Raw genomic sequence first — 15,447 nt, forward strand, 5'->3', positions numbered from 1 at the left:
AGTCTCTTCAAAACAAACAAGATTATGAGGGTATCATTACAGCCAGGAAATATGGACATCACCTATAATCACCTACAATCAGCCTATAATTATTTTTATAACATACAGGGTTTGGACTACACATGATCACAAATTAAAGCCCTAAGGCAGGGTTCCTTTTGGTGGCTGACAAATACACAGATTGTATTTGTAAAATATGTAGCCAGACCTGAATCTTCTTCGTTCTTAACAAATTCAAAACACAAATCTGGAAACAAGGGTGCATTCAGACCACAGAGCCCTTAAACTACCACATCCCTCAGTCGAAAAATACACACACACACACACACACACACACACACACACACACACACGTTTTATATATTAATAATAATATTTCAATAGAGGAATCAGGGCAAAACCAAAAACTAGAAACCACTTTAAATTTACTTGAAAATGATGACATTGCCCAGAACCTATCTCTTTCAGAAGGCTTACTCAATGAAGATGCAAAGCTAATGGGAGAACCAATGACTTTTTGTCAGGTATCCAACAGACATGCTCCACAGTACCGGACTTTCGCAGGAAGTAAGTAATGCCCACAGGAACCTCCCAGACACATTCCACGGAGGACAATGGAAGACAGTCTTCTGAAGAACCCAAATACTGTGATGTGGACAATAAATACCAAGAGAGATGATGTCATCGGAAACCACGTTAAGCGAGAGGGTCTGGGGATGAGATGAGCCTGGTCGCTGGACTATAAGAATGAACGCGTGGGTCACGCTTGTCAGGAGGAGTTTCACGGTGGGCAGATTAAAATGAAGCAAGTCTCTCGGGAGGCCCTGTCAACAAGGCTGCTTCTCAAAACATTTTACATAACATCTCGTAACTTTGGATCTTTATGTTTAATAAAGCCTTTATGGCGAAAAATACTGATACTGTTTATTCAATGAAACTTTTGCTATTTTTTAATGGCTTAATGTTTGCTACATTCACACCACTGCGTTGGGTATGCTCTTAGAACAGCTGCAAAGTAAGACAAAACAGAGAGAGACAAACAGATAATCAGGGTGTCAAAAAGATCATGATGATTCTGTACCGATATGTACACACACTTGGGAATGATTTTTCACACTGACGGCCCAGATCCCAAGTAGTCAACCACCTCCTCTGAATGCTACGGTGCCAATGAGTTATTAAGGACAAAAAAAAAAATCAATCTTTTTAAAGGTGTCTGAAATGTCAGTGATCCACACCAGCTGTCAAGTTAAGCAAGAGCTCTGCATCACCAGTCTCTTTGCCTGGTGAAGTTTGCCACATACCAAGCACTGACAACATAAATATTATTTTAATTCCAAAGATATAGCCTCTTGAGCGTTTATAAAGTCTAACTACTTAAATGTTATCAGCTGGCTCCGAAACTCTAACTGTTTACGACTCAGAAGTCATCGTCTTTCCCATTGCCATGAAAGTGGTGGGCTATCAACCCAGTTTGTGCCTTAAAAAGATGCGATAGTAAGAAGGCTTCTGACAAACATTATTTTTGACATTATTTAATGAATCACTAAGCCCAGTCCCCATTTAAAAATATAAATCAAACACAAAAACATTACAGGGCAGACCAAAGCAGGAAAGGGAGAATGCATTGTCGCAGACCGGGCAAGAGAGTTGCCAATAATTTGGCTCTAGGTTTATAGGTCTCTTGTGGTGTTTTTGTAGAAAACTGTGGCTCTTTGCTCCCTAGACAGGTGTGCAATGAGACAGGCATATTGCCTATGCGAAAACGGAACCAAATAAATAAATAGATAGATAGATGATAGATAGATAGGTAGATTGATAGATAAACTAGAGATGACACCATATTTCCCAATAGATGTCAACAAACACTTAACTACCTTTCATTCAACTTATATTATTGCATGACAACTTGAAAATAATTGAAGTATAAGATGTAAGAAAAGGATGGCCAGGATTACCAGCCATTGTTCACAGGAAATGAAATGTTCTGCTAAGCAACCCAAATACTAAGGACAAGGAAAGAAAACCTATATTTTATTTTATTTTATTTTATTTTATTTTATTTTATTTTATTTTATTATTTTATTTTATTTTATTTTATTTTATTTTATTTGTAAAGTTTATTTTCTTATTTTGAGAGAGAGAGAGAGAGAGAGAGAGAGAGAAAAGCAGAGAGAGAGGGAGAGAGAGAATCCCAGGCAGGCTTCAAGCTCTCAGTGCAGAGCCCAACACAGGGCTCCAAGCCACGAACCGCAAGATCACGATCTGAGTTGAAATCGAGAGTCAGACACTCAACCAACTGAGCCACCCAGGTGCCCCAAAAACTGTATTTTAAAGTAAAGCAATACTCCCTTATTGCCACAGACTTAAAACATGAAGCCAGATGAGCAATGGGTGTTATATATGTGATGAATCACTAAGTTTTACTCCGGAGAGAACATTTAATCTAAAATAATTAGGCCAGCATTTGTGCCTCTAACACAAAAGGATGTGTCTTTTCTGCTCACTGATAACAGAAAGCTAGCATAACTGAAAAGAACCAAGAAAACACCAGCGGATAACCATCCTTTGTGGGATTCTCAATCCCCTTGTGTGGATCACCCAGGAATCAAACTCTAGATTTGTTTCGTACCTCAAAAAAAAAGGCAAAGCAACACACACGAATGATAAGAGCACATAAAGAAGTACACAAAGGGAGGCAAGTTTACATGAAGACACATCTGTATGTCAGAATAAGTTAGAGGCAAGCCTGGAATACTCCGTAACTCAGGTTGAGAGAAACTCAACATGTGATTATTTTTTCTAGAGCCACTGTTGCTAATCCAGGGTTTCTCAATCCTGGTGCTACTATCATTTTGATTGAAGCCAGATAACTCTTTGTTTAGAGAGGCTGTCCCGTGCACTGTTGGATGTTTAACAGCCTCCTTGGCTTCTACCAACTGGGTGCCAGTAGCACTCCCTCCGACATGTGGCAACGAAAAATGTCTCCAGAGTCAAATGTCACCTGGGGAGCCAAACTGTCCCCATTGAGAACTACTATCCCAGGGGCACCTGGGTGGTTCAGTTGGTTAAGCATCTGACTCTTGATTTCAGCTCGGTCATGATCTCATGGTTCGTGAGATCGAGCCCCACATCAGGCTCTGCGCGGACAGCATGGAGCCTACTTGGGATTCTCTCTCTCTCCCTCTCTCTCTCTCCCCCCTCCCCCTCTCTTGGATATTCTCTCTCTCACTCTCTCTCTCTCTCAAAATAAATAAACATTTTTTAAAAAGATCTAGGGGCGCCTGGGTGGCTCAGTCGGTTAAGCGTCCGACTTCAGCTCAGGTCACGATCTCGCGGTCCGTGAGTTCGAGCCCCGCGTCGGGCTCTGGGCTGACTGCTTGCTCAGAGCCTGGAGCCTGCTTCGGATTCTGTGTCTCCCTCTCTCTCTGCCCCTCCCCCACTCACACTCTGTCTGTCTCTCTCTCAAAAATAAACATTAAAAAAAATTCTTTTTAAAGAAAAAGGAAAAAAAAGAAACCAACAGAAAGGAAAGGAGGGGAAAATATTTAATGGTCATCAAACATGATCAAGACACTGGGGCGCCTGGGTGGCGCAGTTGGTTAAGCGTCTGACTTCAACCAGGTCACGATCTCGCGGTCCGTGAGTTCGAGCCCCGCGTCGGGCTCTGGGCTGATGGCTCGGAGCCTGGAGCCTGTTTCCGATTCTGTGTCTCCCTCTCTCTCTGCCCCTCCCCTGTTCATGCTCTGCCTCTCTCTGTCCCAAAAATAAATAAATGTTGAAAAAAAAAATTAAAAAAAAAAAAATGATCAAGACACTAAAAGATCCAAGAAATATGGGAAGAACGATTTACAAAATGCCTCGGATTCTTTACAGGATAAACTGTCAATTCATTCAATAAATAGGCACTGGGCACCTACCATGATTCAAGGCCTGAGATACAAAGATAAAAGAGAACCATATCCTGCCATTTTCAGGAGTTTAGGGACCCACTGAAGTCTAAGACATACAGACTAATTCTCAAACCTGGCTATATGTTCAAATCACCTGGAGGAGCTTTGCCAAACTGCCAATGGCTGGGCTTACACCCAGGCCAATTACATAAGCATCTAAACTTTTGGGCAGTTCTTAAACACCTTTGAGCTAGACCATTAAGGTGGGCGGAGATGGCATTTCTAGTTGAAGAAGCTACAAGAGAAGAGTCGCCATGATAGAAAATCAAGGGCATTTAACAGCTAAACATAAAAACAAGTGGTTCAGTTCCCTCCATTTACAAGGTCTGAGAAGGGCAGTAAAAGAAAATAGAGTGGGTGAAAACCAGACCCTGGAGGGTGTTAAACTTTGGAGAGCATGGAGAATCTCTATTTCTGAGAAAAGAGGAAAACTATACTTCAAAAACTTAACCTTCCTAGAACTCTAATAATAGAGGGTCCAAGGGAAGAGGCAAAGGCGTGAAGTTGAGTGTCACGTCTAAGGCAATAAGCCCAAATGAAAGCCCTGGCTTCCCTTCATTCCCACAGAAACTCTCCTTGGCGGACTCCCCTTCGGCCTCACCCAGGGCACACTAGATTCCCTCAAGGGTCAGGGCTGGACCCTGCGGCCTTGTTACCCTGATTCGTTTTCCCTAGGTGATGTCATGTCTGTTCAGTCAGTTATCATCTGCGTACGCGTTTGGAAATTCTCCACCCAGACCTCACCCCCCACTCCGACTGTTAACCCTAACTGCCTGTTTAACATCCATTCCCCTTGGACACACTGAAGTAACCTCAAACTCACCATGTCCAAACTTGAACTCGTCATATTCCTTACAAAGCCTAGGGCTCTTTATGCTTTTTCTTCCTCTGGAAATGGTACCACATCCCATCCAGTTGCACAGGTCAGAGATTTGCATGTCATTCTTAACACTGTCTCTTTCACCCCCATACCTGGCCTACCACCAGGTCCTATGGATTCTACCTTGCGTATGTCTCTTAGATTCCTCCTGCTCTCTCCCCCTCCGTCAGCACCTCCTTAGCCCAAGACGCCATCTTCCTTGTTTGACTGTTTCCATAAAAGTTTCCGCTCACCGACCCAAATTCACTCTGGTCTCCCTGCCACCAAGTCACCAGTTCAAATTCCAAAACTAACCATGTCACCACTTTACTCAAAATTCTTTCACGGCTTCCTATGGGTCTTTTTTTTTTTTTTTAATGTTTATTTATTTATTTTGAGAGAGAGAGAAAGAGTGTGAGTGGGGTAGGGACAGAGAGAGGGAGAGGGAGAGGGAGAATCACAAGCAGGCTCCACAAGGGGCCTCAATCCCACGAACCGCAAGATCCTGACCTGAGCCCAAATCAAGAACTGGGTGGCTCAACCGATGGAGCCACCCAGGTGCCCCCGGTCTCATAATATTTAAAAACTTCCTCAGAAGGCCTGACTACATCTCCAACCAGCCACAAAAGCCTTTGTTTAGCCCTACACGTTTGCCACTCTTGCTCCCGCCACAGGGCCACTGGATGCACGGTTCCATCTGCCAAGAGCTTGGTATCCCTGTTTGGACTATTCAACTCCTTGGCCACCCCTCAGTTCCCAGTAAAGTCATGACTTCCTCCAGGCACCCTTCCCTGATCTCCCTGCCTTACCAGCGGTTTCTAACAGCAACTTGATTTGGATACAACTCTACGTTTGGTTGACTTACATTTGATGAAAGCATTTGCTTCACACTTGTGCCCCCACCAACATAACCCCTAAATCATCCCAACACGGGGCTGGGAAGAACCAAAAAATACGTAGGAGAGAGTGTGCCAGAGAGAGAATGGATTCAAGAGTTCTTCTGATTTAGAGATCCTCAATGTAACAAGAAGGAGTAGACTCAAAGATGATGACAAAGCTCTCGGGTCTGGATGACGAAGAAATACGAACTGTTAGGTTACTAACTACACCGATCCTGATTGACTGATTTCATTTGTACGTGGTTTTCTTTGCTTTAGTTTGCACCGTTCCAATCCCCACACCAAAACACACTATTCTTTTATTTAAAGCAAATGACCTAAAGTTGGCTGCTACCAGCACATTCCAGTCAAGCCCCAGCGCAATAATTAGTGCAGGCTTACAAGTACTCCCACGGTAAGACCAACTCTCATCCCCTGCAGCATTAAATATGAAACACCCACATGCAGGGAAACGCTACCTCAGGGCAAACAAAACTTTCTTCATAGAGGAACGTTCAGTGCATGCACGAGTAATGAAGTTCGTGGACTGCTTCAACCCTGCATAGTTTATTTTTAGTCTTAACCTAATTTCACTAGTCCAGAAATATTAACACATTATGTCTACCACATCAGAATACTTTTCGTCATAAAATAATAAAGTACATATCCAAAGGCTGCTAAGATTTGAATTTATTTCACCCCAAAAATCCCCTTCTCTTGCGCTGGCAAATATTAGTTTGAACCTGAATTATTTTATGGAACCTGGTAAGTTCCTGCTCAGTAAGTACTTCTGTTGTTAAGCCATATTTTATCCCTTTTCACTTTTACAGGGAAGGCATTAAAGTTTATTTTTTAAGGCAAAGCTGTTATATAATAAACCATTCTGGACATGACACAGTTTATGTATTCATAAAATGTTTCTGAGTTTCAAAAGATGCATGTTACAGCGTTATCGCACCTACAGGAGTTGCCAAATATTTGCAATATTTTTGAAATAATAATAAGGACAGGTATACACAATAAAAAGCTACCAACCGATTTCTGGGAAAGCAAATTGCACTCCGAAGTCTTAAAGAGTTTCCTAGAAGTAAAGAAATTATGGGCTTCATTCTGTCTCTGCAAGATATCAAATGCAAGGGTAGCACTGAATTCTAACATATCAACTTTATGATGTACCCATAGGACTCAAAAGTTCCCAGCTAGATTATTCTCCTTTGGTGGGAAGTTGGAAGACATGGTACAAATTTGGTTAATGCTTATCTACATATATGATGCTGTAAATCAAAGACCACACAGTAAACCATCAATCGGACTGGGCAGACTTATATCCACGGTCTCCAGGGATGGGAGGCACACTGACTTTATTCATCAGTGTTGACCCGCCGAAGCAGGGCACCAGTGAGGTGGACAGGACAGCTCCTGACAAAACAGACCATCTAATTTACGTTGGCAAAAGCCACTGCCTGCATCAGACCATCTGCTTTCTGGGAGAAACAAAGAAAATTCCAGAGTGCAACAGTAATACTGCCTTCCCTTGCAGTGAGGAGGGATGCCTGTCATTGGATTCCCTCTTCTGCCAAGACCTCTTCCCTCTTTCTACCAAGCAAACGAACACGACAGTGACTTTTGATAAATAGGGTAAAAGCTTTTTTCTTTTTCTGAGCTGGCTTGACCATCTCATTGGCAAGATGGAGAAGCCTTCCTTAAAACTTTCTGCAGTAGTATTCTTCGTCACCCCCTACTGCTTGCTGCTTCTCTACTTCGAGAAAATGAGAACGCACGTCCTTTTGTAAACACTATGCTTTCTCCAGAGACTCAAAGACATGACAGCTCAGAGTTCTTCAGTACGACGGAGCAAACGTTGAGCTGTTGCAATGCTCACTGGGCCTTAGAGTTAAAAAGAGTTAACGGGCACCCGGGTGGCTCAGTCGGTTAAGCGTCCAATTTCCGCTCAGGTCACGATCTCAGTTTGTGGGTTCGAGTCCCACGTCGGGCTCTGTGCCGACGGCTCAGAGCCTGGAGCCTGCTTCGGATTCTGTGTCTCCCTCTCTCTCTGTTTCTCCTTTGCTTGCGCTCTCTCTCAAAATGAATAAACATAAATAAATAAATAGAGATGACATTTGGGCGGTCTCCCTTCAAAGATTCCACGGTGTATTAAAGAAGACAAACATCTGCTATAAACAAATAAGTGAAGTAACAGGTACTGTGAGACACAAGCAAGAAAATGGGAAATGGCTATTTTTGCTAATGAATTTTGGACCTGGAAAGGCTTTTCCAGGACCCAGGGTGAGGCATATTCTCTGCAGCACCTCCTGATCCCTCCCTAACAAGGAAAACTATGTTTATGTGGCTAAATGAGTTACTATAAACCATTAAATCGTAAGAGACGGCCTTAAAGGTAGAAAAGAGGTTTTAAAAAAAGGATAAGGAGTATTTTCAGGGTGCATCAGGGGGCATGGGGCTCACACTCCTTTGCCTTGGGCATGAAAGAAGAAAGGAGATTTCGGGCATTTGCTTTCGGAGTGCATATTGAACCAGGCTGGTGCCTGCCCACTCTTCCCCAGTTCATCTTTTAGCTGGTGCAGTATAGCTGGGAAGCAGCTGGCACGACCTGGGGCCAGTACAGATGGCTCTGCGGAAGCTACTCCACAACGTAGCATGTTGTGTCCCTCCACACGACACTTAAAGCCTCTAAAGAACTCCGCAATTACAAAATGCTTCCCTTTCCCCTCTCTGGTTTTATCTCCATTACTTCCTAAAGCAAGCATTATTACTTCAGCTGAAAAAAGCACAAATGAGGGGCGCCTGGGTGAGTCAGTCGGCTGAGCGTCCAACTTCGGCTCAGGTCATGATCTCACGGTTCGTGGGTTCGAGCCCCGCGACGGGCTCTGGGCGGACAGCTCAGAGCCTGGAGCCTGCTTCGGATTCTGTGTCTCCCTCTCTCTCTCTGCTCCTCCCCTGCTCATGCTCTCTCTCTCTCTCCTTCAAAAGTTTTAAAAAAAAAACATTAAAGAAAAAGCATAAATGAAGCGTCAGAAAGGTGAAATTAGTACCCCCAAATGACTCCAATAGTAATGTTAAAAACATGTGGATGGACCCAGAAGCCCTGATACCCCAAATAACAAACTGGTGAGTCACAGCCATTTATAAAATAAAAGTTGGATATAGCATATGAAACTACAAATTTCTAGAACCCTTGAAAAATTGAAATCTGGAAACTGAAACAGTTCTGGGCTAATTCCATGTGCTAGTAACAGGGTAGGAGGCAGAACATTTGAGCACCAATGAATTCTCTACCATCTAAACCAGCCCATTCCAGATGATGTACGCGTTCACCTGACCTGTTGGCATCTGAGGGCACCTGCTAAACCATATGGCAAGTGGCAGGGGACATCTCATCCAAAACGCTCAGAATACTCTTCTCCTTTAGGTCATCTCCAGCGTGATTCCATTCACACAAATTTCGTCCAAATGTCGTCTGCTCAACCACGTCACATAATGTACCTAAACAGTGATGGAAAATACATCCTCTGGAAAAGTCTGTCTATACCCCGATCGAATCATTTTACTGTTATAAACGATCTACATATTTGTGGAGAATAAAGGCCACTGGATTCCAATTGCTGTCTCTAGCCCTATTTCCACCTCCCCATGTTAAAGCAGACACTTTAATCTCCTGGAGTCCTACGCCTGTTCATTTGCCAATGACTATGGAATAGGTCAAGGTTTAGAGGTCTTGGAAGGTTCCCAAAGTCACTTCTATTGTCACTAGTATAATTCTAAAGAATGAACACCCAAACTAGGGCATTCTCAGTTTCTACTTTTCTAGTTAAAAGACATTCTTTGGAGGGACGCCTGGGTGGTTCAGTCAGTTAAGCGTCCAACTTTAGCTCAGGTCATAATCTCACAGTTCATGAGTTCGAGCCTCCCGTCTGACTCTGTGCCGACAGCTCCGAGTCTGGAACCTGCTTCGGATTCTGTGTCTCCCTTTCTCTTTCTGCCCCTCTCCCTCTCGCTCTCTGTCTCTCAAAAATGAATAGACGCTAAAAAAAAATTTTTAAGGACATTATTTGGGGGAAAAAAGGCACCATTGATTTAAATGGCAGTCAAACTGTTGGTTAGGTTTTATGACTCCAGTTCCATTTTGGGATTTGAATTCGCCTGTGGAAAACAGATGTTTAGCTGCTAAAACAATAACATTTTAAAGTTTCATTTCACAAAAATTAAAGCACAGCTATAACCCAGAAGCTCAAAAGGAACCAGCCCACACAGTTATTGTCAGATGAGGGGCAAACAGTCTCCCAAGTCTCTGCTGAGGGGTGCACAGAGCTGCAGAAAACACACACCCTCCAACCTGACACTGGAAGGTAGTTTTCTGAAAGCCAGCAAGTGCACGGGGCCAGCCTGGAGTGAGAAGTGGACAGCCCATGGCCTTGAGCAGGGCTGGTCAGCCACAGATGCTGGCCACGTCCTTTTCTCTAGGATCTGCACACTCCGAATTGAGCAGAATAGCACAATTCTAATGACAAGACAGAGGCAGGGTTCAGGAAAGGGAACGGGGCTCTCAGTATAGACTGTCTAGATCCCCAAGTCACAGTCACTGAAGTTCATCTGCAAAGCAGACTCACATTTTCTAATTAATTCAATTCAACTAATATAGTTTTGCTGGGAAGGAAAGTAAACTTTGGGGACTTTTTTCTCCTACAGATGAGGAGATATTTTTAGACTTATTTCATTTATATTTGAGCAAACCACCCAATTTTTCCTGGCCTCTGTTTGCTGGTACATAAGGTGGAAGGATTTACTTCGGTACCCACTAACTTTCTTTCCAATCCAGTTCTATGCTTGTATGGATTTCTACTAAGTTCATACGCCTCAGCAATACAAAACAAGCAAGCAAGCAAACAAACAAACACAAGCATTCTTTTTTTCTTCCAAATTACAGAGCGGAACATTAAATTTCAAAGTCTTTAATATTCTACTTCATAGTTCATAAGCAAAAAGAACCCTTTTTTCTCTATGAATAAAATGCTTGAACTAAAGAGAGATCTCAGAGTATGGCAGTCATCAATTATCCACAAGAAAAAAAAGTCCCCTAATTTGGAGACAGGCAAGGATGAAAAGGCGGAGCACAGGAGATGTTTAGGGAAGTGAAATTACTCTGTATGGCACCACAAATGTGGATACCTGTCATTCTGTATTTGTCCGAACTCACTGGATGCCCAGCACCTATGCGGCTCCTAATGTAAGCGATGGCCTCTGGGTGAGAATGATCTGTCAGTGCAGGTACATCAATTACAATCAATGTCCCACTCTGGTGGCCATGTTGATGGGGCAGCCTGTGCATATGTGGGTCAGGTGATATTTGGAAAATCTCTGTACCTTTCGCTCTATTTTCTGTGAACCTGAAATTACTCTAAAACATAAAGTCTTTATTTAAAAAGAGAGAGAGAGAGAGAGAGAGAAGAAAGAAACCAAGTTTAAAAAAAAAAAAAGCCTGAAAAGTAATGTTCAGGATCTGCTGGTGTGATTAAAATGAAGAGTGCTGATGCCTCTGGGGTGCCCGGGGGGCTCAGTTGGTTAAGCGTCCAGCTTTGGCTCAGGTCACAGTCTTACAGTTGGTGAGTTCAAGCCCCTCTCTGCTGTCAGCGTGGAGCCCGCTGACAGTTTCTACTTTTCTGCTTAAAAGACATTATTTGGAGGGACGCCTGGGTGGTTCACTCAGTCAAGTGTCCACCTTTAGCTCAGGTCGTAATCTCGCGGTTAGTGAGTTCGAGCCCCCTTTGGAGCCCACTTTGGACTCTCCGTCCCCCTCTTTTTCTGCCTCTCCCCCACCAAAATGAATTTTAAAAATGCTAAAAAAAAAAAAAAAGAGAGAGAAAGAGAGCACGCTGATGCCCTCACAGCTCTACAGGTTCAAAACTGTCGTGGGTGCAGCAGTACGGTATGAAGCGGATAAATACACATCATTTGGATCAAAATGACTGTTCTCTCAGCAGCCCCACTGGAAGGAGCCTGTCTGCCTCAATGCCTACCTGGGGAGAAAAAAATGGTTCTGCAACCAACCTTCTCTGACAACCTTTCTACACGTATAAATACAACATGTATCTCAAAAGTCATTTTTTTTAAATTTTTTTTTCAACGTTTATTTATTTTTGGAACAGAGAGAGACAGAGCATGAACGGGGGAGGGGCAGAGAGAGAGGGAGACACAGAATCGGAAACAGGCTCCAGGCTCCGAGCCATCAGCCCAGAGCCTGACGCGGGGCTCGAACTCCCGGACCGCGAGATCGTGACCTGGCTGAAGTCGGACGCTTAACCGACTGCGCCACCCAGACGCCCCAAAAGTCATTTACACGTTTCCGGGAGAAAGGTTAAGTCACTACAGGTAGGTCACGAAAGGCAGGACATACAACGTTGGACAGTGCATGTCACAACACTGGTGCCAAGGAACCTGTCCTATCTGATTCTCTTCCAGAGACTGCAGAAAAAGTAGTCCTCTGCTTCTTGAAATGCTTGAAATATCTATTCCTTTGCGATAAAACGGGTTTCTCAAAAACTTGCTTCTTGTACAAAATGTAACATTAGTGGGGTTGGAACTAGCATCTTGGTCCCAAAATTCACGTTCCCGTTTACAAAGCCAAGGTCCTTCCTCTCCCCGAGTGTTTGCTCTGAGTCACGTCCCTTATAGCCACACCTCGCTCAGTGCAGCTCAGTGTGTTGAGTTCACCACATTGAATTAAATGGTTTACAGACATCCTTGGGGAAAATTACTCAACTATTGTTTGGTATTCCTAAGTTGGCTTGCCTAAATAAAACAAAAGAAGCCAGTGCCCCTCTGCCAACTGCACTTATAATTGAAATGTTAGTTGTTCCTTTTTACTATTTATGCTCAAGTTAAAAAAAAAAAAAAAAAAAAGCATACCAGAGCACAGGTTCTTGGAAACCTGCTCAATGTAAGTCTCAAACCCATCCAACTCTGTTTCGATACAATAGTAAACTTGGACCCCACACTCGCACTACAACATAAAAACGTCTACATCCTGAAGCATTTTACATCATCTTCAATCTATTTTCAATACAAGAAACAGAAGAGATGTGAATTTTCCAGGACAGACTGCTGTAAATGTCTGTTTCTCCTGTCTTCCATGTTTTTCTTCTTCCTATCCTTTAAAAACAACATCTTGGGGCGCCTGGGTGGCGCAGTCGGTTAAGCGTCCGACTTCAGCCAGGTCACGATCTCGCGGTCCGTGGGTTCGAGCCCCGCGTCGGGCTCTGGGCTGATGGCTCAGAGCCTGGAGCCTGTTTCCGATTCTGTGTCTCCCTCTCTCTCTGCCCCTCCCCCGTTCATGCTCTGTCTCTCTCTGTCCCAAAAATAAATAAACGTTGAAAAAAAAAATTAAAAAAAAAAAAAAAACCAACGACATCTTTTTTGGCATGTGTACTGCTTAATTTTACGTGCCAGTCTGACTGAATCCCAGGGTGCCCAGATACTTGGTCAAACATTATTCTGGATGTGAGAGTGAGCGTGTTTTCGGTGAGATTGCCATCTGAACTGGTAGACTAAATAAAGCAGATACCCTCTCTAAGGCGGGTGGGCCTCATCCCATCAGTTGAAGGCCAGAATAGAACAAAAAGGCTAGTAAGTAAGAGAGAAAACTCCACCTGCCTGACTCCTTGGGCTGGGATTCCATTCTTGGTCGACTCTGGACTTGAACTGAAACACTGGCTCTTACATAGTCTTGAGGCTGCCGGTATTCACTGGAACCCCACCGCTGCCCTCCCCCAGCTTCCCAACTACAGACCTTGGGACTCGCCAGCCTCCATAATTGTAGAAGCCAATATCTATATATACACACAGCTATATACAATACACACATATACACACCCTACTGGCTCTGTTTCTCTTGAGCAATGCTGACTAATACAATATGGCACACAGACACATGACCATGTTCCGGCCATTTCTCCTTTTACAGTGTTATAACCAAACCATGAGCTAGTTTCCCTGAATGAAGATGAAGGTTTTCTTCCATTTGAATATTACCTTTACCCAGCTTCACATTTTTACAGTAAAAACGTGGTGTCATGTTAGAAACAGTCTAGGCTTCAATAAACATTTCCGTCATGGAAACTTGACGAACTTTTCTTAAGCACAAGCTGATCATATTTTTATGGCACGGAAAAATCATATCAGAAAGACAGGAAAATGCAGCCAACTGCCATTCACTTTAATGGAAAAGATCATAGGCCTTTTTTTCTCCCTAAAATAGGAAAACCTACTATTTTTATTACCGTGATTTTAATAGCAGCATATTGGAAACATCTATAAATGCTTGGTTTTATTTGCTTTTCCAAAGTTGTATCTTTATTTCAAAAAGATACACACATACATACACACATACATCATAGCATTTTTCTTATGTTTTGAAAGACTTAAAATGTTTTCTTTTTTTATGAAGGCCACATAAGCGTTACCAGGCTTTTTAATATCAGTGCTGTGCATCATCACTACGGGAGCCAGAAGAACAAACCTTGCGACATCTGAATGTATTTCAGGCATGTTGCGCACCGAGTTGCATTTTATCCATAAAACCCTCACTAAGCTGACTTCTGTGGGTTTAGTGTCAGAACCTTTCTGAAAGCCATTTGGAATCCTGGATCTTGGACCACATTCAAAGTAGGAGGAGAGAAAGGGTGCCCGCCAGGCTCCATTGGTAGAGTATGCAAATCTTGATCTCTGGGTTGTAAGTGCAAGCCGGGCATACAGATCACTTAAAAGGAAAACAAAATAACAAAATAAACTAAGAGGAGAGAGGAAGAAAGTGACATGGTGGTTCACCAGTCAACTGAAATGGCAAACAAGGTATGTTTTCTTTATTAAAACTGTACTTCAGGTATTTTTCTCATTCATTTTGCATTTCTGGTTCTGATGTTGAGAGTAGACATCTATTTATTATTTATGCATTTAATAAATCTTATGAACACTGCCATTCACTTTCAGAATTTTCTTTGAGATAATCTAGTGAGGTGCACTAAATATATCGTGTGTCTGCACACACACACACACACACACACAGATATTATTGACCTCATAACTGTCTAGTCTACTAGATTGAGGCTGAAAATTATTCTTATTTTTTTTCTCCTTTTTTTAATTTAAATTCAAGTTAGTTAACATACAGTGTAGTCCTGGCTGCAGGAGTAGAACCCAGTGATTCATCTCTTACATATGACACCCAGTGTTTATCCCAAAAAGTTCCCTCCTTAATGCCTGTCACCCATTTAGCCCATCCCCCCACTCACCCCTCCAGCAACCCTCAGTTTGTTTTCTGTATTTAAGTATTTAAGAGTCTCTTATGGTTTGCCTCCCTCACCAGAGTCAGAATTTAAGAATGGCTATTTATAGGGGTGCCTGAGTGGCTTAGTTGGTTAAGCGTCTGACTGTTGATTTCAGCTCAGGTCATGATCTCACAGTTTGTGAGTTCGAGCCCTGCATCAGACTCTGAGCTGACAGTGTGGAGTCGGCTTGGGATTCTCTCTCTCTCTCTCTCTCTCTCTCCCCCTGTCTCTCAGCCCTTCCCCTGCACCCTCTCTAAATAAATAAATAACCCTTAAAAAAAAAGGAAAAAAAAGAATGGCCATTTATACTGAAATAGCAAAAAAAACCACAAAAAACAAAAAACAAAACCCAACAACAACAACACAATCCACAACTGTTCTCTTGTTTTACATTAATATAACAAAAATGCACATTA

At 42.8% G+C, this 15,447-nt stretch overlaps 1 protein-coding gene across 2 annotated transcripts in view; it reads right to left on the bottom strand.

Moving 5' to 3' along the window:
• FBXL7 (F-box and leucine rich repeat protein 7) overlaps window positions 1-15,447 on the bottom strand; it is a 397,323-nt gene that overhangs the window by 328,811 nt on the left and 53,065 nt on the right. Inside the window, exon 2 of one of the 2 annotated variants that reach the window (XM_019812685.2) lies at window positions 9,032-9,194. The exons of the other annotated variant lie outside the window; for it this stretch is intronic. Within the exon in view, the coding sequence (XP_019668244.1) occupies window positions 9,032-9,089 (58 nt within the window). The 5' untranslated portion in view covers window positions 9,090-9,194. The remainder of the gene's footprint in view (window positions 1-9,031; window positions 9,195-15,447) is intronic. 2 annotated transcript variants of the gene reach the window in all.

This window comes from Felis catus, chromosome A1 (assembly GCF_018350175.1).
Source record: "Felis catus isolate Fca126 chromosome A1, F.catus_Fca126_mat1.0, whole genome shotgun sequence".
In the NCBI taxonomy this organism is placed as follows: Eukaryota; Metazoa; Chordata; class Mammalia; order Carnivora; family Felidae; genus Felis; species Felis catus.